A 24,169-nucleotide genomic window follows, 5' to 3' on the forward strand; every position below is an offset into this window, starting at 1 on the left:
TTTGCTATATCAGCCTTATTATATAGCATGAATACATATTTTGCATGGCTGAAAATGTTCCGCAAATTATCTTAAAGTCGCACATTGTGTTTTTTTGAGAAACAATGTAATGGCATAAGAACAAAAATAAGGTTCACAACAAGAAAGAAAAAAAAAAAAGTTTAATATTCTCCAGAGCTCATCGACATTTTATATGAATGTACAGGATATACAAAACACATGTTACTTGAATTATAAAGTTACTGAATCAGAAAATTCTTTTCATTTTGTATGTCTTTATCTCATTTGTTTTTTAAAAAAATAGTACTGTTTGTCTCTTCTGTGCTTACCATAACGGATCCATCCATTCATCCACTTCCAAATATTGTGACTGGGTGTCCATTGGCAAATTGTCTTCATCAGGAGTGATGTCTTAGGTCATATATGACCATCTTCATGACCGTCTTCAGTTACTCCAGTAACTGTGTACATCCAGATGAAATTTTCAGACAGGTCAAAGTTCTGGGTGCTTGGTTCGACAGGTGCAAAGTTTGTAGATATAAAAGAAGTTGTTGTTGTTGCATATTAACTACTATAACTATTTATCAAACTTATTGGCTCATGTGAATACTAACACTCACTTCATAAAGTATTCTAACCACTTTTTGGCCATCAATACTAAATTCCTTGGTATGAGGACTTCTAATAAGTCAAAAACTGAAATCTGTCATTTAGAAGTAGAAATGAGTCAACATTAAAAGTCCCCAGACTTCTATGAAAATAGCATAGTTTTTTTAAAAAGAGATTTTTGCTTTATAATGCAAAGCTTAGAATTACCCAACTTTGGATTTCAGTAGCATTGTGGAGGTTTCACTTTTTCTAAATGTTTTGCAAAGATCTTCATAGACGTGCATAAAAATCTTATATCTTTTTTTTTTTTTAGGTCTAAACCAGCATATAATACCACTTCCAAATGGGAAATAGTGTTTCCAGGAGCTGCGCTTCAATAAATATGAAATGGAAGAAGTTTGGTACCACCATCACATTTCATAGAGTTGGCCATCTAGTCAAACTGAATAGCAATATGGGCCATAGCCAGTTCGGACACCAAGAAGTCAACAGCCCTCTAGCAGAGATTAAGAAGTCCTCCCTCAGAGCAGATGGTATAAACCTAATGACAGTCCGCTCTGGAAGGACTGAGAGCACGAAGGAAAAAATGTGGACAAAACAAACCATTTGTGTTGGTGACAACACTAATCTGATAGTTTGTAAGTATCTGCAAGGATAAGTAATATAAACTGCCCAAATCTTGTATAAAATGAGTGAAGGTGAATCTACCAACTTTTAGTAAACATGCAAACATTTCTCAAAACAATCTTCACGGTGATTATGTATCTACAAGCACAGTTCAATGTAGGACATTTTCTCATTGATTTTTTTGCTCTTGACAGTGAACAAAAGTGTGCAATTGCACATATATATAAAAAAAGCACCTCACCAAGTAGTCGTAGCAGATATTGTGTACAAAACGTCAGCTCTGAAAATTGTCCACAGTTAACAGTTTGTATTAGTGCTGAATGGATTGGATCTGTTAGAAACTTTGATAGATGTGTAAACAACAACAGAAGCACTTCACTGTCTTTGTACTTATTCACTTACTCATTAACCCATGGTTACTTGTGAGCACACGAGTAGATCATATATAGTAGAGAACATTTTTTTTATTTAATTACTTTGGAGTAAAACTTGAATGAAAAATGGGGTGGTCTATCTTAGAATTGCTTGAATGCACAATGCTCCCAGTATTTACATGTATTTGCCGTTATAATTAAATGCTAATAAAACAATGTGAGCTGGTCTTCTTCTGGCCTGCAATCATGCACTTACAAACCATATATGGACACATGCCCAAGTTGAGTCAAAGAAAATGCTGCAACTTCTTTTTCATTGGCGACTTCACCCTAACTGCAATTACATTAGTTTCATTTAAATTTAAAATTATTTTTAATTGAAAAACAAATTAGGGAACATGGAAGCAATACACCAAGGAGGAAGAAACAAATACGTGCAGTTTCACGTTGAAATTTGGTTTCGTGTATAAAATTATCCACAGAGACTTTTCAAAGTCAACACCAATATTACACATGTACAGAATAATGCCATTACCATTCAATATTCTAAATGAACCATACACAGTTATAAACCTGACTGTTTGAACAGACTGTAAATATTTATCATCCATCAAGTTTCTAGATCATGAAACCCAACTGGCAAACTCCAGTAAAACCCCAAGCTTGGAATTTTGTGAAATATTTTATTTTTTCTGACTGAACCATAAAACAGTGCTACAGATATACAGTACATGAAGTAGGAGGAGTAAAAAAAAAAAAAAAAAGAAAAAGAAAAGCGAAAATGACCAGAAGTAGCACATAAATTATAAACTACAAACTGATTATTGAATATCTAGAAGAAAAAATACACTCTATCCTTGAAAATGACCTAACAAAGAATTTGATAACTGCTGGGGATGTAACTGTGACAAATGTTTCACCATCTGCAAGCGTCAGCATTTTCACATTTTGGACACCTGTGGAGAGAGAAAAATGTTACTGGTATTTTTGTCACAGATTATATATAAGGTACATTAAGAACATTTCCCTAATAAATAAAGGTTTTTATCATTTCAGGGCTATTTACACATTCTGTGAACCGTTTTTTAACTGAGAACATAATACCATCACAAATGTATTGTAGTGTTATAGGAGCCATTGCAAATGTTTATTTGTTGCCAATCAAAGATGGCCAGACATGCATTTTTGAAGAAAATTAACCAAAAGTGTCTTTTCATATTCTCAAACTCACAATTTCATTCACTTCCATTTAACAACATACTAATCATAAAACCTTGAAAAAGGCAAAAAATTAACATACATACCTTGTTCAACCTTAAAAAGGGGATAAGATAATCTTCTTAGAAATACTTGGTGCGGTTGAGAGCTTTTTGTGCCAGCTGGCCGGTCTCATCCGTTATTCGTTCCCAGTCTGTTTGACCCACCACAAAACCAATGGCGCGCTTTCGATCTGCATCTTTTTGCTCTTCAAGATCAGCCCATCGAACCTTGACAAAAGCAGAACAACCAGGGCATTGTGTTATGAGCAGGAAACAGAGGAATGAGCACCATTCCAGTTGATAATCTAGGAACATTATCTAACATTTTGTCTTAAAATGTTGTACTTCTAAATGAGCTACTGGATCTTACATTCAGACCTTTTGTATTGCCTTTCTGACAAACTATATACTTTTAGATGACCACAGCGGCAGCTTTGTAGCTCAGTGTGTAAATTTACCCTTTTCTTTCCTGGCTCAGACATGCGTGTGGCATAGTCATCTGGCAGCTGAAGGTAGTCCTCCAGGCCTGACATGTGTTCACCTTCACGTTTCCTCTTCCCGCTGCTCCCTAGACCGTCCAACTTGTCTGTACAAATGGAAGATTACTGTGCAGGTCAATTTTACTCTTTACTACAAATTTACTTTACTAACCTAGCATTTCCTTATCTATATCATCAGTATCATCATGTTTTAGAGTTGCCCTAAAACAGATGATGCAGCACCTGAGCTACTCACATAGCTCATTCGATTAGATTTTAATACAGGTCTTCCTAAGTCAAAGACAAAATTGGGCTTTACATAAGACATTTTAAGCTTCCTTTAATTGACACTCACAAGATGAATAGTTTAGATTACATTTACTGAAACAAAAGCCAAAGTCTGGAAATAGTAAATGCCTATATAATCAAATAATATAACATAATCAGATACAAATGCACAGCTATAAGACATAAATCAATTAAATTTGCCCCTTAAAATGTAATGTACTGGTGCAGAAACCTCCATACTACAGATGTTTAAGTTTGGATCATACACTGTTTGGCCAAAAAAAAAGTTGCCACCTGGATTTAACTAAGCAAATAGGTACAAGCTTCCTATCGGATAATTACTGCATGAATGATTATCTTTCAGCTGGCAACAAGTTATTGAACCCCAACTGATGCAATGAGTAGCTTCTCATTTCTTAAACAACCATGTCGAAAGACACATCCCGTGGTCATGGAAAAGATGTTAGTCTGTTTGAGAAGGGTCAAATCATTGGCATGCATCAAGCAGAGAAAACATCTAAGGAGATTGCAGAAACTACTAAAATTGTGTTAAGAACTGTCGAATGCATTGTTTAAAAACTAAAATGATAGTGGGGAACCATCATCTTCGAGGAAGAAATGTGGTCGGAAAGAAATCCTGATTGATCGTGATCGGCGATCACTTAAACGTTTGGTGAAATCAAATCGAAGAACTCAAGGGATTGAGACTGAACAGCTGTGTAGCCTTAAGAAAACCACTGATCAGTGAGGCTAACTGTAAAGAAGGCTTCAATTTGCTAGGGAGCATAAAGATTGGACTCTGGAGCAATGGAAGAAGGTCATGTGGTCTGATGAGTCCAGATTTACTCTGTTCCAGAGTGATGGGGGCATCAGGGTAAGAAGAGAAGCAGTTTAAGTGATGCACCCATCATGCCTAGTGCCTACTGTACAAGCCTGTGGGGGCAGTGCTATGATCTGGGGTTGCTGCAGTTGCTCAGGTCTAGGTTCAGCAACATTATTTGCCCAAAGAATGAGGTCAGCTGACTACCTGAATATACTGAATGACCAGGTTATTCCATCAGTGGGGTTTTTCTTCCCTGATGGCACGGGCATATTCCAAGATGACAATGCCAGGATTCACGGGGCTCAGATTGTGAAAGAGTGGTTCAGGGAGCATGAGACTTCATTTTCACACATGGATTGGCCACCACAGAGTCCAGACCTTAACCCCACTGAGACTCTTTGGGATGTGCTGGAGAAGGCTATGCGCAGTGGTCAGACTCTCCCATCATTAATACAAGATCTTGGTGAAAAATGAATGCAACACTGGATGGAAATAAATCTGGTGACATTGCAGAAGCTTATAGAAACAATTCCACAGCAAATGCTGTGCGGTCCAACGAAATATTAAGTGTGTAACCTTTTTTTTTGGTGGCGATTTATTTTTTTAGCCAGGCAGTGTAGAATAAAGAGCAAAACTACCTACCGAGCTTGGCCTCAGACGTGTCCATCTCCCATTTGCTTTTTGGAATGTAGCCCTATATCAAAGAAACACTGCAGTAGTTAAATATCTGGGTGATACATGGACAAGGGGAAGGTAGAGAAAGCAGGGAAAAGAGAAGAAAGAGTTTACAACAAGCACAACTGCAGGATGAAGATGCAAGAGGAACTGTTTAGTAAAGACATCCAGTGTTTCGCTAAGACTGGCATGCAGACAGTTTGATATAGTGTTATAACAAGTTGAGACAAACTGTTGTGTTCAGTGTTAACAGCAGTGCTCCGATTTAAAGAACACAAACTGTGTTCCTTAATGCTTCTTATAAAATGATGGTCAAGCAGACTGCTGTCAGTTCACCTGTGTGTCCTAATGATAGTTTAATGAACACTTTTTAAATATTTTTCTGAAATCCTTTCCACTTCCAGATAATAGCATACTTTACATTACAAAAAAACAAAATGGTGCTTGTGTCTTATCTTGAGGCTGCAGTGCTGCTGCTTGTAAAACGATTGCAGATGTTACTGCCCAGTAATCTGCTTGTACATTCGTGTCTGACAATGAATGAGCAGACAGCTGCATGATATTGTTTGTCTTACAATTGGTACAGTACATCCCTCAACGATATGGAGAAAGTAGTACCTTTGCACAGCTCATTTGGAAAAAAAAAAAATTTTTTATGTGAGACAATCATTCTTGAAAGGGAACTCTGTTCAAATCTTTAGTTCTAGTATTATATATATGTATATATGTGTGTGTGTGTGTTTCATGTTCCACTGGCTGCTGTTTAAGCCACTGCTAAAGTTATTTGTTGTTTATGGTGTAAGGCCAACTAATTTTGAGAATCTTTTTGAGGAAGGCGCTCATCAAACTATGGGTTCTCTTCATGATTGTAGCAGAATTTCTTCAGAATTTCTATGACATAACATTTTCCTTCAACTAAAAGCAACAACATCCTTTGTTACAGTAAGCTCAATACAACTTTTCTGAGTAAAAAGCCAAAAAGTTATTTTGCACACAACCTACTCAACAAGAAGAAACTTCAGTATTTCCAGCGTATTATACAACCACAGCACGTTTGTTAACATGAATTTTTAAGAGCAAAGATAATCGAAAGTTAACTGTTAGCTTAGTCTGCATGTTCATTCAAATTTAGCAAATTTGTGAACACTGCTGCTTCTTCTTCGTTCTCGCTCAACTTGACTCTCTACTTTTATGTCAAGAATACTGTTTGTTTTACATTTAATCAAATTCTGTTTTCAAAAAAGCCATTTTTTTTTAAATAATATTTTTTAATCATAATAGCTGGAGAACACACCTTGACTATTGGAAGAGCAAAGAAACCTCATTGCTTAACCACTAAAACCTATTCTAAGTCCTCCAGAATCGCTCCCGCGGGTCTTGCTCTCTCCTTGCGGGTCTGCTGAGGCCTAGTTGTGTTCTGCTGGTCTTATCCTGCATTTGTTGCGGAGAAGGGCTGGATTCCAAAGTCCAAATCATTCGGTTAAGTTGTCCATTCCATCCCATCTGGGGGTTTGGATGTCTTAATGACATGGAGCACTCCGTACACCTTACCTGTGTCATAGTTTCTGGTGATATTGGTGATCATCTTCTGCACCTCATATAGCCACTGCATTTTTTGCAAACTACATATTTCTATAATTTGGCAGTTGCGCTGTTTTGTTTTTTTTTGCAAAACTCTGAAGATCTGTGCACCAACACCCAGTTTTTTAGTGTGTGACAGCACATGAGTGTGGGTGGGAAAAAACAAAGCACAAACAAAGCAGAACCAGCACCAAATAAGGGTTACAAAGATACCCTGTTACAGATTGAATGTGCAACTGCTCAGATTAAACTTAAATTTAAAGGTGACATAGAATGATTGAACGGGGTATTTATCCTTGATCTGTGATGTGACATGCAGACAAAAAAATTTTGGTTGGGTCTGTAATGCCTTAGAAGCTTCCTAAAAACCTCTCTCAGAAAGCTATATTAGGGTGGGGGATTTTAAACGCGTGGTTTTGCACCTATTTGGCGCCCCTTCGGGCTTAACTGGCAACCTCATTATGAAATGCAAGCACTTGACGCTGATTGGCTGCATTTGCTGCCACTCAAAAGAATGTAAACTTCGCTATAGAGAGCCGAAGTCCCGCCCCTCTACTTACCGAAGGGAGTTTTGGTCGGTTCTGTACGCGCCAGCATGCGGGACTTGTAGTTCGTTTAATTACGTATTTTCCATAGCGTTTTACTTAACTATCTTGCGACAAACTGTGACATTCTTGACATGTAAAATCATTTTTTATTCTGAAAAACAACATATGTATAATCCAAGGCACAAGTCGATCGGGACCAGAAAATAATTTATCTTTCGCCATAGACTGCCGTTCACAAACGAAGTAGCAGTCTGTGGTTGAATGTAGTTGGAATCCGATTATAAATGAACAGCAGCCACGCATCTCGTGCATTTCTTTCGGTGGGAATGTAATGGAAAGTTTGCACACCGCTTGCACAGCCTGGAAGAGCACACCTCGGAACGCGACTCGCCATTTCGCCTTGAACTCCGCAAGCACTGCTGCAATGTACTTCCCGTTGGAGGCGAGAGGGCGGATGTATGCAAATTATTTTGAAGGGGAGGGAATTGAATGAGAGTGGGGGGGCAGTGAGATACATGTTACGTAATATGTATCCGTTGTTCAGATTGGGCCATTTTCTGGCTGACATTTCTAAAGGAGGAATTTCTATGAAACGGAGATGTTCAGAATGTCTAGCACTTTTCGTATGTTCGTGAATGCGGGCAGACTACCGTTATTCAACTAAGACAAGGTAAAAACGTTTTTTCATTCTCTGTCACCTTTAAGTAATCAGTTTAAAGGTTTTCCGTGGATAGCTTTTATTCTCTACAAATGCTATGAAATGTTGATGTTTTTGTTTGTTTATTTATTTATTTTAATATTAATTGTATCTCTACCTTGGAAATGGACATCACTGAGGTTGATATTGCTACAAGTACAACTATCAGGTGGATGCTTCTCTTTAGACAGTTAAAAGTGGAGTAAAAAAGGAGCCAACATGTGCTTTACCACTGATTGCCTTTTGGACTCATTAAACTCACAAGATCTCTCCCTTTAAGCGTACTAATATATATTATACGGGCAATATTCACTGTTATTTCTTTTTAATGGGAACAAAGATAAAAAATATATATGAATAAGATAAAGTAATGTTTATGCTGCAATTCAGCAACTGGCACATGCTCCATCAAACAATATGCCAACCCACGAACAAGATGAAGAGAAGGTTTGTCCAGAGGCAGATCAAGTAGTATTTTTTTCCAGTCGAAGCTAATCCAGGGGACCGCACACATACAACCTGTGAAGGATCCCCAGATTAATATGCACATGGGTATCGATGCTGCTATACAGATATTGGTGGATATCTGCACATTTATTGTGAATAATGCGAGTCAACAGCTGCTTTCGGACCAAACTGTTCTGAGGACTCTGATGGTAACTGAGGAGCAACCACGACATACCTACCATTTGTTTGTGATGTAATAGCTGGTATAACAACATCACTTAGTTCTGTGTGGCATACAAACCACATTTAGGCTTAAAGTCTGCATTTCACTGAAGGTCTATTTCTGTGTTTTTTTTGGTTCAGTTTTATCAGGCAACCGTGAAGCGATATTGTTTGCATGACTGATGCTTTATCAGAGTTTAAACCTTTGTTTTTTTTAACAGCCGTTGTTGCTGCATTAATGTATTTCACCAATAACCTTAAATTTAAAGTGACTCAAGGTTACTCTAGACTGACAAGTACCTACCTACCCTGAAGTAGGAGCTAGCTAAAACAGATTTTTTTTTTAACAAAAACAAAAATTGTTCTCGGTTCCAGCAGTGTAGAACTACAGAAATGGAAAACACTACTTAAATGGAAAATATGGACATTATAATCTTTTTTCTTTTCTTTGAATAATTACTTAAAAAATATATTTTTTCTGCAGGGCTTTTACATTTTATTATAGTATGGATTTTTGGGAAACTTAAAAATTAAAATGAAATGACTTTGTATTTAGTATAATTTTTTACATGTTTCTTTTTTATGAAACACGTTAAATGTTTTATGTTTACCTCACATAATTTTTATCTCCACTATCAAAGTATATATATATATATATATATATATATATATAAAGTGACTTATGATCTTGTGGCAAAACCATAAACAGGTATTTGTGCGTTCCTTCTCTTATAGAATTTCCTCGATTCCACTTTAATACAACCCAAAACAGCCAATCAGAAATTAGATAAGATAAATATGTGTGACGCGTTTGCACAGTGTTTAACAGTGAAAAAATAAGCATCAAACATCAGTTGGAAAAAAGTGTAAATTCTGTGATATTGCAGTAGTAGTAAATTTACACATTTTGTTTATATATATATATATATATATATATATATATATATATATATATATATATATATATATATATATATACACACATATATACATATGTGTGTATATATATGTGTGTGTGTGTGTGTGTGTGTGTAAATTTACACATTATATAAAGTTAACCGGCTCAGTCTCACTTGGCATTGATGTGTACACCTTGAAATTCTGTGTTTTTAATGGTTTTTATCTGATAAATAACAAACCATCACCAAAAACGTGTTTCTCAGCTAGGGTTAGTGATTTCATGGTGTAAGTAATGCACTAACAAACTATATTTTAATGATTAACCAAGAATAAAACACGATAAAATGAAATAATATCTAGGATAGTTTTCTTTACTCATAATATACAGGAGTCAGTGTGTGAAAATGCACATTTTGTCTCCACACACTAGCGTCACATCAATGTCAACTAATCATATTTCACCGTGTTTAACCCCTTATCGGGCGAGGAACCATATTTGTTAACTTCTGCATACACTGCAAACAGCGTCCCCATGCCTCTCAGTGAGGAAATGGGATGGTTCACACATAAAGAGGCATCTATGAATACAAAGTACATACACGTTTCGAAAACAGCCGCCAATTTCAACCTCATCTCGATTTATCCATTTATATGGAGGTTGAATTTGTAAGTTGTAGAGGCGCCTTTTTCAACTCTGTACGTGTTTATTTTAATATTACAAATATATTTATCAGAATACTTCCAACCAAAGATGGTCACAGTTTAACTGATAAGACTGCTTCTAAAATCTCAGAAATATAGGTGATAGGTGGTGCCACAAGAAAAAAAAAAACATTTGTTTAAAAATCTGTTTCTAAGCCATATGTGGTACACCTTTGTTGGTATCATCATACTGCAGTTACAACTGAGGAGACTCTTTAACTACAACCCGGTGAATATTAGGATAGTGTATGATGCTGACTTTATCAACAACAGGGCAAGGAAGTGTAATTAAAAATGATGAACTTATCTATTAGTCTGCTTGAATATCAGAACATCAAATCCATTCAATCCTTTTCATGAGATCATGTTCTCATGAAAAGGATTGAATGGACTCGCGTGTCTAAGTTTCTAAATGTAACTGAAAATGTTTCCTTCACATCACAGGCAATGCTGACCGTCAATCAATCAATGGAAAATTCATGTGAAATTTGTGGTGATTCATTAATAAAAATGAATGAGCAACTGATTAAGTTTGAGTGCATTTTGCACGAGAACTTTTAAGCTGTTACAGTACTGTGTGACCTTCCTTTTTTTGTGTCAACCTTCATTTTGTTCATCATGGTTTTTAATTTATTCTTTTTGGAAACTATCTGAATTTAAAAGGTTCACATTAAAATAATTGTTTCAAGCTCCTCATACAAAAACAGGAACCCTGGATCATGTAGTTAATGGATTGTTGAAGCTATAGCCGCACTGATATTAACAGTACAATACGTTTTCTGTGTCTTTTCTATTTACTGATGATTACATAACAAAAAAGTACCATAAACTATTCAGAATAAATTAACCTGCTTTCAATGTATTTCACCCATTTAGTCAAAGAAACTACACGGTTGACTCTCTCATAACTAAAAATTATGGATAAACCTAATGCGATAGATGAAAAAACACACAAGATGATTCTGACAACTATGTGGCTATAAATGTAAGCTTTTCATGTCCTACCAGATCACCCTCTTCTTCCTCTTCTCTCTTGGGTTGCTTGGGCTCGTCATCTGGATTGAAGTCCTCCATTTCAACCTAAAAACACAATCATATGTTGGTTTAGGTCAGTCAATGATAAAGATATATAATTATATAAAACTCTGACAAGCCCCCAGCTCAAAAGACCCTACCTCCTCTATAGCAGCATCCTGAAGCAGGGATCGGACATCCAAGCGCACCATATGACGTGGTGAAGGCTCCCAGTTGTTGGACATCTGTGTACAGAATGCTCCATTAAGAAGTGTATGTATGAGCTTTAAAAGGACATTACTCTTATCACTATCAATTAATACAATCAATTATCTCTGTATCTGTATCTCTCACAGACCTTCATTATATCCTTTAGCGTCCGCCCATGGACATTCCTCTTAGCACAGGTCTGAGTGTCTGCAGTGATTTCAGCCAGGTACACCTTGAAGTAAGACAAACAAATCCTCTTTAGTACAGGGTATATTGAATTTTGCTTTGTTTTGACACATTTCTGAACACAACTCACCTCAAAGCCTTTAGTTTTGGCAGCACTCCAGAACTGATCAAAATGTTTAACCCTGTCATTGATAGTGTCTAATATGATGAATGGGAAGAAGCCGTCATCCAGAGTTTTCTTAAATGTTTTAAGCATGCTGCTTCGGTAGGTATCCTCCATCTCTGGCTCATACTCATACTCAAGAACCTACAAGACAGGTTTTTTTCGTGTTACAGTTTTTATTTTGTTTGCTGTGAAAGTCAACTGTGCTTATAGTGTTCACCATCATTCTTCTTTCAGTTCATGCTGAATTCTATTTGTCAAACTCACCTTGGTTTTGACCCTCCTCCCAGTGTCTGGGTCTTTCTCAACTTTCTCAACCTCCGTCATGAAATAGTCATCCAAAACAAGAACTCTTGGAGGTGCACCACCACAATCCACTTCCTTGTCCTAAAGATTGAAAAGCAGTTTTATATGCTTTATTACAAAAGAAGGCTTTTATGTAATATCAAAAAAATGCCTATTTAGATTATATTATGATTACTTATTACCATGATTTGCTAGTATGAGACCACTGACCCGTATGAGTTTTGCGACGTGGCTTTTTCCACTTCCTGGAAGTCCCCTCATTATTATGACAATCTGTTAAAATAAAGAGCTCCACTTGAGTACTCAATAAACACCTGTGTGTCACATGACTCAATATCAACAGTAACAGTATTTAGTACCCTTTCAGGCCGAGTAGATCTGCCGGGTGGTTTCAGGATATCATCAATATTCTTGATTTCAGGCTTCTTCTCGACCCTTGGGGGAGGCTGCGGTGGCGGTGGGAGTGGTGGTACAGTAGGAGGTCCTCTTTCCTCTTGATAACTTCTTCTGTCCCCTGCATGACATTATTTGCAAAGGAAATATTTCTTCAAATTCCATTATTTTTCAATTACAACTGAACTTGTTTTCACGCATATCCACATTAAGCAAAAAAGCAAATTTTAGTCTCTGGAAGAATTTCACTGATTGAAGTGATTATGTTAAACATACCATAAGGTGAGGAGGAATGACCGTAACGCTCGGGGCCACTGCGGTCAAGTCCAGGGCGCTCATATGGAGGTCTGTCATAGCCAGGCCTTGTGTAACGGTCATCTCTATCACGGCTTCCACTTCGCTCTCTGTCTCGAACATCCCGTTCCCTCTCCCTAAATCCTGAGCGTAGAATTGCTAGAGGAGATCTACACAGAGGAGGAGCAGTATGAGTTTCATTTCCTAAACAAGACTTTCTGTTTCAAACTAGCACACTCACGACTAATCACAATGTATAGCACAATGCGATATAGTACCTTTCGTCAACCATGGCTTGTGTGCTTGAATCAAAACAGACAAATAGAGAGCAATATTACAGATGTCAAGAAGCAGCACACTTCCCCTTACATAGGAAAAAAGCATGTCGGATGCCTTGCAACACATTACCTGTCATCTCTCTCTCTTGGGGGATAACGGTCCCTCTCAAATCTTTCCCTTTCATATTCAGGCGGAAGCTTTTCTCTGTATAGTTCTCTTTCTCTGCTGTACTCCCGGCGGTCCATGTAGGGGTCTGACCGTCTTTCATAAAATGGGTCTCTGCCATAAGGATCTCTGGGGCCAAGAGGTTCTGTGGAGAATTGAGTAGTTTATCAATGAAAACTGGTTAGACAAGTTCAAAAGCAAGCCCCAGTTGAGTATAAAAAGATATATTTTACAATATTGAACCTTACTGAAACTTACCTTTCTCATAGCCCCTGTCTGATGGCAGTGGATCAGGCCTCAACACAATTCTCTCACCATAAGAGATCCGCTCAACAGTGGCTCCAGGCTCTAAAACACAATGTGTTAACACCAATTACAACAACGTCCTGATACACAATCTGGGTCTTCTTGGAAAAATGTATGTGTTTATATCTGCTGCTCTTACCGTGCCCATGACCATAATCTACAGTCTTTGGAATCACTGGAGGTATGGATGCAGCGGGTAGGGATGGCTGGTATTGTGTGGCAGCAGATTTGGTTTCCCAAGACACAGGCTCACTTACACCTATCTGTGCAGTCTGTGCAGCAGTCATACCCTAAAAAAGACAACATTGTTATAACAAATATCTAAGCGTAAAAGGCAACATAGCACAACCATGAAAGTAAAAATGTTATGAAAACAATTTGTACTTTAATTGTAGTATACAACTACTACCCACAGGGCTTCTCTCTTACTAATTAAACAAAAATGTAATTATCCTTTACCTTGAGAACATTCCTGACTTCTGGTGGGATTTCTAAACCAAGAAGACCAGCAGGTAGCTCTGGCAAAGGATCAGTTGATGCAGGCTGTGGTTCAGTACCAGGTGTCTTTCCCTCATGCAATTCCCTGTGGACCACAATTAATTAAGTTAAATCGAGAAAAAAATGGGTCTCCAAAAATCATTTAACCGGAAATTAAAATACAGAGAAGTAGAATAGGCCAGAAATAAATCTGAAATGATAATTGTCAAAATTTATTTTAACAATTTGTGTTAGCCTAGAGTAATGTAATATGATAACTGATGAAAATTTTTAAATTACCTCATTAGCTTAAGCTCTTGAGCAGCTTTCAAGATGATCTCATGTTGGCGTTGGGAGAGGGCAAGTACGTTTGCTCCACTTGCTCCTTGTGCAGCTGGGTCAACTGAGCCGTCGGTCAAGTTAGTGACAGGTGTTGCAGGTGGTGGAAGTATATCCAGAGGACGCTCCTCGTCATAGCGAGGTCTACGATTTTCATAGTCGGCAGGATATCCTCTCTCTGGAGGTGGAGAAAGTCTGGAAGGCCGATCCCAGTCTGAGGATGGTGGGTACGGTGGGTCTTCCTGTCGGTATGATGGTGGATCACCATATTCACGAATTCTGACTTCTCCTCTTCCCCTGTCATGTTCATCATATGGATATGGGTGACCTCGTTCTCTTTCCTCTTGCCAATGGCCATCTCTGTAGGGCTCTGGTGGTGGCATGCGGGGAGGATAGTCCCTCTCAGGGAGACCACGCTCTCTGTCGCACTGTGACTCATAGTACTTGGTATCACGGCGATAGTCACCAGGAGGACAGTCCTGTCCTGGCCTCCACTGATTTTCCCCATGACCATAATCCTTAGTGTAGCCTTCATTATATTCCTCATGTGAGGGACCTGGTCGCCACATGCCCCTTGCCATTCCTCGACCCATAGGCCTCCTCCTTATTCCTCCCCTATCTATTATGTCATGTGGTGGTGGAGGAGGGCCTCTTCCATGTGTTTGGTGCCAACCTAATTCTCGCTCCATTTTTTCATCATACAATGGGTCCTCCATAGAATCCATAATTTCATGGGGTGGTGGTGGCACACGATGCCTTCCTCTTCCTCCTTCAGGAGGCATCGAATGGCTATAAGGGTCATGACCATGGTACATGGGGTGTATTGATGGATCCATTTCAGCATCATCTGTGTCGATTCCGTGGCCTAATGACTCGTGATCCATTGGCCCATGTGCTAGGAGAGGGGGCCGTCCTCGTCCTTGATGCATGAAACCAGGGTGACCGCGTGGGGGACGACCTCGGCCAGGTGGAAACGGTGGTCTCATGTCTCTCATTGGAGGTCTCCTTTCTCTCCAATAAGGCTCCCCTTCCTCTGAGTAATCAGCTGACTCAGGTTCTTCCCAGTGCCTGTCCATTGGCTCTCCTCTTCCCATAGGCCCTCCTCTCCCCATAGGTGGGCCCCCTCTCCCCATAGGTGGGCCCCCTCTTCCCATAGGTGGGCCCCCTCTTCCCATGGGGGGACCGCCTCTTCCCATGGGGGGACCGCCTCTGCCCATGGGGGGACCGCCTCTTCCCATGGGGGGACATCCTCTTCCCATGGGGGGGCCACCTCTTCCCATGGGGGGACCTCCTCTGACCCCAGGAGGACCTCCTCTGACCCCAGGAGGACCTCCCCTCCCCATATGTGGACCTCCTCTACCCAGAGGCAGACCTCTTCCCATTGGAGGACCACCTCTGCTCCCAGGTGGACCTCCTCGCATCACTGGAGGTCCACCTCTTCCCATGTGGGGTCCTCCAATTGGTTCTTCATAATACTCTTCATCTGGGAAGTGATGTTCTTCTGGCATCCACATTTCTTCTGTTGGCACCTCTGATTCCTCACCATCAAACTCCTCATACGAGGGATCTTGCCAGTGGTAGTCTTCCTGCTCTTCTGACATTCCAAAGTTTTCTTCAGGTTGCATGTAGTCATAAGGCATCTCTTTTATCTCCTCTCCCACCGGTACAGTGTTTGGTCCCCTAAACTCCCCACGACCTCTTTGCCCACGGCCTCGTCCATGAACTTCGACAGAAACTGGGGTCTGGCCTCGTCCCCTACCAGGGGGAAGATTTGGAGGTTCTGGTTTTGACTGAATTTGGCCAGAAACTTGTGGCTCTGGTTGAATTCCAGGAAACTTTGTAATCGGTAGTTTGCTGTTTGTCGATGGTCCATCTTTCTTGAGCGAATTTTGTGCGGTATTCTTTGTCACCACGGGAGAAGTAGCAGTTACAGAGGAGTTGGTCACTGCAGGTTTTGGTGTTTCACTATTGTCAGAAGTGTTATTGCCATCTGATTCTTCAGGCTTTGTGTTTGTTTGTAGAGTCTGAGGGATGGGGTCATTTTGGACAAAAAAGCCCTCTGTGGACAGCAAATTGTCATCTGTCATGTCTTCAGCATCATCAGCTTTGAATTCACTCTTTTCTTTTTCAGACTGTGGTAGATCAACTGATTTTCCTGCAGTCTTGGAATCTTTAGCGGGAGGTTGTTGAGTGTTGGGTTCTGCCTTAGGTTGGGGACCTTGCTGTTGTTTTTGCTGAGGCACTGGTGGACATTCAAAACGAGGTGGAGGGCCAGGGAGCCTTGCAGACTCGAACCTAGGCTGCTGTCCAAATCGAGGCTGGTCAAATCTCGGGGGACCATCGAAGCGCTGCCGTGGTTGTTCAAATCTGGAGGTACCATCAAAACGGTTCCTTGGCTGATCAAATCGAGGGGGGCCATCAAAGCGCTGTTGTGGTTGGTCAAACCTTGGGGGACCGTCAAAGCGATTCCTTGGTTGATCAAACCTTGGGGGACCATCAAAACGCTGCTGTGGTTGGTTGAACCTCGGAGGACCATCAAAGTGCTGCCGTGGTTGGTCGAACCTCGGGGGACCATCAAAACGTTGCTGCGGCTGGTCAAATCTTGGGTTGGTTACTCTGAGACAAACAAGACAACAGAATTGTAAGAGAAAAAATAACTTTTTTTTGTTTCAACCATGACTGGCAGGCTAACCATTTAAAACAATATATTTACAATGTAAAAACAAGAAACCGTAAATAATTTAAGTAACCTCTCTAAATTTAAATTTTCTGGCATAATTTTAAGAACTGAAATAGCCCAAATGTTCCCCACCCACAAATGTTCTGTGGAGATGCGGAGTGGAGTCTCTTCTGTTAGAAAATCAAATTATATGGCGGCCTTTATGTGGTGATGTACAGAAGAGTAACATTAATGTAGGCACATACGTCAAATCAGCGCCGGTGAGTTGAATTTCCTTACAACAAAATGACACTGCACTGGTGATTGAATGACTGGTTGTAGAACTATCCATAAGTTGTTTTTCTTTGTATTATTAGAATCTGTGTTACCAGACTCACTTTCTGATAACAACTAAATCTGGCTACTTCAGCATAATGATTTTAGGCAACATTTTTATTTATAAAATCCAACTGACCGTGGACCTCTAACGCTGCTGAAGCTTGGTGGCTGAACAACTGGGGGACCTGGGGGTCTGGCTACCATGCCAGCAGGGCCACTTCCTCGTATAGGGAGTCCAGCGGGTGATAGTGAATGTGTCTCAAAACCGGGGGGCTTTGAACCTTGAAGAGTGGGACCAACAGCAACTGGGGACGGCTGCGGCATTGGCATGTCTTGTCCAGGGTACTGGCCAAATTGCCCCATCATCCCACTATTATACTGGCTTGAAGCAAAAGGCACCATGGCAATGAGAGTGGCAACTCTTTCTTGAAGGTGGGCATTGGTGGCATTCATTTGTTCCTGCCACTGCTTCCATTGGTGTTCATAGTCCTGCAGTTGGTCTTTGTGGGGATAGGTCTGAAACTGTTCATACCACAGGGCAAAGGAGCGATTCCAGTCTTGGAATAATGGAGTGAACTGCTGCTGTTGCATTTCATAGTGTCTGAGCTGCATTTCAGGAGACATTGACTGCAACAAAGGACATAAAGAAGAAGGTACTATTTATTGTCTGTTTACAGTGTATGAGTAGGACATACAGCATAGTGACACCAGTGGGTGTATATGTACCTGGATGTTTGGAGGCTGCTGAATCAGTTGTTGGTATTTTTCCAGGACCTGCTGTAGCTTTTCATGTTGCTGCATGAGGGCCTGGTATTGTAAGCCTGCTTTCTGCTGTTGGACCTGCTGCCACTGTGCTGCTGCAGCCTGCAGTTGTTGGAGGCGGGCAGCTTCCTCTGGGTCTTTTGGGACTTCTGGCTGTAAAACAAATAGAGGACAAGACTGAAACAAAACATATCTTTGTGACTGAACAAATAACACTTTTGACGTAGTGTAGCTTGTAATGGAAGGGATGGAAAGGGATGACAAGACTGAGTACGTATTGCTCAATTAGTTAAAAATGATATCCAACAAAGGTTCAAAAAAAGGCAACTGGACTTGTAGAGTTTTTTGAGAAGACGTTTCACCGAGTAGCTTCTTCAGTTCTGTGGTGAAACTGGGCGTTCAGTGTCTTTCTCAAGGACACTTCGGCATGTGGCACATTCTGGGGATCGAACCGCTAACGCCCTGGTTCGTGGACAACCTGCTCTACCTTTTGGTGAAACGTCTTCTCAAAAAAACTCTACAAGTCCACTTGCCTTTTTTTCAAGCTTTGTTGGATATACCATGACCTGGATGACTGAGAACCTTCACAGACTTAAAAATAATATGTAATTCTTTAAGTAACACCCAATGATTTTTTTATTAGACAAAAAGTGAAATACATTTTATGATCAGCAACATTTTGCTATTCATATAATATAATAAGGTTTTCCAAATACACAGAGATAATACTGGTACCAATGTTTTTGGACATAATGAACAAATAATACTAATAGGGAGCATTATTTTGAATGAATGAATGAATGTGCTTGAGTCCTGTGAATTTCAAATGGAAATTATCACATGCGCTGGAGTAAAATATTTAAGTCATGATAATGGGAAAACAGGAAGTGTGACTTACTGTTTCTGTAAATGTTGAGGACTGTCCTACATTTTCACTCTGTAAATTTATGCAAATAATATAAAAATGTTTAGCTCCAGTGACACCTTTCTCTAGAATAGTAATGGTAAATGGCCTTGCTTTTATATAGCGCTTTTCTACCTATTGGTACTCAAAAGCGCTTTACAGTCACGGACGCATCTACCCATTCGCTCACACAAGCACACACCAGTGCCACGCATGTTCAGTGTCTTTCTCAAGGACACTTCGGCATGTGGCACATTCTGGAGATCGAACCGCTAACCCCCTGGTTCGTGGACAACCTGCTCTACCTACTGAGCCACAGCCGCCCAAGAGGATTTGGCGAGTTCTTAAAGGCTGATGAACAAAAACATGTCACTGTAAACGTACTGTAAACTTAAACACACAGAATATCCCTCAATCTAACCTGAAACAATGCTAAAGATGATGTCATTCTTGTAATTGTTTCTTTAATCACAATACTGCACACAAACGCATTAATATAAGAAATTATCATTAACTGTTTCACAGGATTACCTGCAGGACCACAAAATTTTATTTCCTCACAGCAACGATCAAAGCACATAATTATTATGTTCACAAACCTACCACACTGCCTTTTCAGCTCACACCAACTTTAAATCCATAATAGGAAAAGTGACAGCTGACAGGTACAGTTTTGCATACTTACAAAACATCTCAAAATAGATTTTTCTTTTCATCCGTGTTTCCACAGATTTGGCACTGCAACGTATCATGACCATCCTCTCCCTCAATTCATGTATTAAAAGCCCATAGCAGCCAATCAAAGGTTTCTACGCAGCAACGAAAGTCTTTACATGATCTTTTCCACATATATAGTTGAACTCGCTAATGTGTAAAATTGTTGCTTTTCTCATGCAACATTTTAGGAGTGCTTACCCGTACTTCCTCAGGTGGTGGAGGTGGTGCAGGGGGCTCATCTTTGGGAGGGGGTGGAGGTGGTGTGCTTTTCTGTGGTTCTGATGGAGGGGGAGGAGCAATCGTATGGATTGAGGTTGGTGGTGGCATAGACCCATCACCATCTCTCTGATTCTGTTTGGCTTTCTCTTGCTTGAGTTTCTGTAGATTTTGAAGATGCTGTTTGTACCAAAGTTGCTGCTTCTCCTGGAAGAAACAATTACTGGATGTCAGAAAAGGCAGATAAAGAGCTGTGAACTGTTCTTTTCCTTCATTTGTGTTCTAAGTGTATTTACTTGCAGAGGTTAGGAGATGTATTCTTAAAACACAACCATTTAGACAAAGGGCCTTTACATACTCCAACACAAGACAAATGCTGAAACTTGGTGGTTGTATGGATAAATCATGGAGTCTTGCTTTTCCAGTATTACCTGACAATTCTTTGTGCAATGTTACACGACTGCATTACATTTTCAATCATTCTGTCAGGGGCTCAATAATTTAAAATGTCTGCTTTTTAAAAACAAATAAACCTACTCATCTTTCCCTTTTCTGAAAACATAAATATCACTGTACCGAACTGGAACAAATAGTGCTGTCTGATTGTGATTTCATACTGTCCCTGATATCTACAATATCACAATTAATCAAAAAAAAAAAAAAAACACTTTACTGATTAGTACTGTGATGACTTTATACATTTTTTTGTGAATTAATGTTCTATTAACCATCCAAAAAGAATGAATGTAAAAAACTGTCAATTTAACTTAATCAAATCATTTAAAGATTTCTCCATTTCCATATCTGCAACGCTGATATGGAAATGGAAATTATTCAAACTTCACGTATATATGGCTTGCCGCATGTTAGAATGGCCTGTCATGTTTCCGGCATGACTAAATGGACCGACTGTCTTAAAATGTATTTTTATTGGGATATTTTGCATAACGAGTGGTAAAAATATCAACAAGCAAATGTCACACGCAATGGGTGGACACCTTAATGTATTGATGTTCTATGATGAATTCAAAATGAAGAATGTTATGGTCTCACAATTGCAACAACCAAAATGATGCCTCCCAAAGGGATCAATAAAGTTATCTATCTATCTGTCTATCTATCTATCTTTTGAACAGGTCACTTTATATTTTTAACATAGTTTATAGTTGTATAAAACATTTTATTTCTAGTTACTTTCTATTTTTTTATATAGTTTTTGTATTGTATGTTCAATGTATGTTACTGCTACTGGATGCTTGAATTTCCTTCAGGATCAATAAAGTATCTATCTATCTATCTATCCATCTATCTATTTGATGCTTGCACATACTCTACTTATGCATTAATTAGTCAGAAACCGCAGATCCTAAAATCAAAACATGTGAATGGAAAACCTTTGATTAGTGCTTGAGGAGTTTATTTGGAGATTGCTGTATGTTCTGGCTGCAGGTGGAGCAAACAATGTGATCTAACTTATCAGCTACAACAATAAATTACCTGCAAAGGTAAAGATTTGTCGTCTTCTGTCGTGGATGGCTCCTTCTTGTTCGTCTCTTTGGGAGCACCGCTATTCTCCGGTGGTTTTGATGATTGAGGTTCTGGAGGGGGAGGGACCGGGTGGGGATCGACCGGGTTCGGTTGCGATGGAGGCGGAGGAGGCTGCTGGTGACCGAGTTTGGGAGCAGCAGGGGGGACTCTCGCCTGAGTCTCGTCTTGGGGATAGTACGACTGAGCGCCCGAACCGCTGTCAAAATGTCCAGGTCCTTCTGAATGCCACGATGACCCCGAATACCCACCGGGGAGTCCACCACCGTACGAGGCAGCACTGTTGCCGTGATGTAGCACTGACTGGAGCTGTTTCTGGTGAAGCATCTGCAGCTGCTGCAACTGCTGGATATGCTGCTCCTGCAAGCTGGAGATGAGCGAACCGCCGGAGGGAGCATCGAAGCCCCCGAACCCTGTAGCCTGGCCGGGGTGGCTGCCACTCGTCGGCTTACGGGGCCCAGGACCTCCATAGTTTTGAGGCTGATTTCCACCGTAATTTCCCCACGAAGGATACATTGTGAAAAGCAAAGCTGCGCCCGGCCTTTGTGGTCACCTACTGCCGGCCGGGCCCAGGGTGGATAACAAAGCTAACAGCTAACGTAGACTTACGTTTAATAAAAAACGATAGCTACATTTTTATATTCCTTCTGGTCAACCACGGCTTTAATAAGACATTAATATCGAATAAGTAACCGTGAGTGGCAAACTGTAACGTTTAGCGTTCAGAAAATAAGTTACAAAAGCACTGAAACGACTTTTGACGATGAACGGCTGCAGCTACAATGCACAGCACACCGTTGATGCCGGAAAGACGTCATAAGGAAATCACGGTCTACTTCCGGCGTCTACATCGTCTTCTTTGCGTTTTAACCATAGCGGGTTGGAAACCATCTTACACGAACATTACCGCCACCTACTGGGGTAGAGTGTGGAATAGCAGATTAGTAGGAGAAAACGTAAAGTCTCTCAGAAACTCTTAGATAATTAAATAGAGGCCGTATTCCAGCATTTAGCAATAAACACTGTTAGAAAATTAAAGTTTGTATTATGAAACAGACTAGCAGTAAAACATGTTGTGATGAGTTTTACATATTTTTTCTTTATAAGTCATTATATAATATCTTACATATTAAGTGATAGCTATTGGTGGCAAAACCACACTGGAGCACAAAAACAGATAGATAGATAGATAGATAGATAGATAATATATTGTGGTGGACCACCAAGTTTATAGCCCAGGGTCTTCTATAAATCTATTTTCCAATAATAAAGAAATGAAAAAAAAAATGCAACACATAAAATAATAAATTATAGCATCCAGAAGTGTTTTTAATGCCTCCGGATGGTTCCACGGAGCAAATAGTGTCAATGATTTTCACTCGCAGCTGAGATTTGTGCTTTGACCACAAGAGGGAGACATTTACAAGCACATTTTTATTCAAAAGGGACCGTTGACAGGAAAATAATAGATACAATTAGAAAGGCAACAACAAAAACAACAATAATGGCAATTTTAATGTATTAATTCCAAGAAACTGTAGCACTGAAAACCTTAATTTAACCTTAGTTAGAAATAATTTGACATTATTTAACAATAACAACAATAACACTGCATTAAACTATACTGAGAAATACAGGAGGTACGAAACAACAATTAAAATAAGCTTTTTTTTTTAGCCTATACAGTTCGTGACAGGCTTTAGTCAGCGACTCACAGACCAACTGTGTGAGATCAGGCTGAGTGAAGTCTTTGTGTTTAGCAACAGAGAGGGTAGGACGCGAGGGAGAGCCGTGGGAGGTAAAAGACCGGTGACTTTAGGTTGCCCTTGAGGTCTGATACACATAAGAGTATTTTTTCTCTTAAGATCACCAGTAAATCTGTATTAATTTTGACCAGAACCACTTAAAAAGAATCGTTAAAGCGGATTAATCAAGCTGGTCCTGTTTAATGTCTCCCGTTAATTAGTTTGTCAGCAGTGTTTTAATATCGTCTAATGACTTCATATTTCACTGATGACATTCAAGGGGTGTTAAAAGAGGGAAATGGCCCATTCAGGATTCAGTTCTTTCGCTTAAGACGCCCTCGATGAATAAGACAAGGTCATGGAGGCCTAGCCTTTAGGGAGAGATACATTATCAGGGGATGGGGGTGGGAGAAATCCCATAGAGGAAGTTCTCTCCCCTCTAAAACAGCATGACGGGCACAATGTGATACAGTTCTGTCTTAGAACAATACACTGCACAGGGAATTCATGATACAGCTTAGGGCAGCCACACTGTATAGGATGGCAGGATAGCCACACAGTGCACAATAATACTGACACTGGGGATTAATGTCTCTGCTTTTTGGATGGAAGTGGTGATTGTTATATAGTATTTTATGGTGTGATAAAAACAACTAAAATTAATTATAATCTTTATCATTATTTGATAAATATATGAGAGAAAAACAACAGTCTAATATTTTCACAATAGTTTAGTCTCGCTTAATCTTCATCAGCACTTTCTAAAGCTTTCTAAGCAAGAACAAAGAAATCAGAAATCGTAAAGTTGCAGCTCACAGTATTGAGGACACGGCATTTTCCTCTGTGATGAAAATCCTATGTTAAACAAAATGCTCAATGGAGGCTAATGGATCCCGAACAAGTCCATGCACTGCTTCCA

General features: G+C 39.7%; 1 protein-coding gene across 2 annotated transcripts; it reads right to left on the bottom strand.

Annotated features, from left to right (window-relative positions):
• Positions 1-143: 143 nt before the first annotated feature.
• ylpm1 (YLP motif containing 1) lies at positions 144-22,288 on the bottom strand. Of its 2 annotated transcripts, XM_084560120.1 has the most exons (22): positions 21,458-22,288; positions 19,943-20,167; positions 19,022-19,060; positions 18,088-18,276; positions 17,498-17,988; positions 14,325-16,979; positions 14,007-14,130; positions 13,687-13,837; positions 13,500-13,589; positions 13,206-13,386; positions 12,780-12,967; positions 12,470-12,624; positions 12,321-12,383; positions 12,072-12,191; positions 11,772-11,948; positions 11,604-11,687; positions 11,407-11,490; positions 11,237-11,311; positions 5,102-5,153; positions 3,328-3,455; positions 2,915-3,097; positions 144-2,566 (listed from the first exon to the last, which is right to left on the bottom strand). In XM_084560120.1, the coding sequence occupies exons 1-21, from the start codon at positions 22,019-22,021 to the stop codon at positions 2,951-2,953; spliced, it is 5,982 nt and encodes a 1,993-aa protein (XP_084416246.1). In that variant the 5' UTR covers positions 22,022-22,288; the 3' UTR covers positions 144-2,566; positions 2,915-2,950. The 2 variants fall into 2 exon arrangements, with proteins under 2 accessions (XP_084416246.1, XP_084416247.1); XM_084560121.1 differs by lacking the exon at positions 19,022-19,060.
• Positions 22,289-24,169: the final 1,881 nt, after the last annotated feature.

The sequence above is a fragment of the Chelon labrosus genome, assembly GCF_963514085.1.
Source record: "Chelon labrosus genome assembly, chromosome: 14".
NCBI lineage: Eukaryota > Metazoa > Chordata > Actinopteri > Mugiliformes > Mugilidae > Chelon > Chelon labrosus.

Excerpts from the sequence above, each read along its gene's own strand:
- ylpm1 (XM_084560120.1), bottom strand. The coding sequence starts at position 22,021 with ATGTATCCTTCGTGGGGAAATTACGGTGGAAATCAGCCTCAAAACTAT. Across the intron at positions 17,989-18,087 it reads AGCAGCCTCCAAACATCCAG|TCAATGTCTCCTGAAATGCA; the intron begins GTACATATACAC and ends CCTTTGTTGCAG. Across the intron at positions 11,312-11,406 it reads AGGATGCTGCTATAGAGGAG|GTTGAAATGGAGGACTTCAA; the intron begins GTAGGGTCTTTT and ends TTGTGTTTTTAG.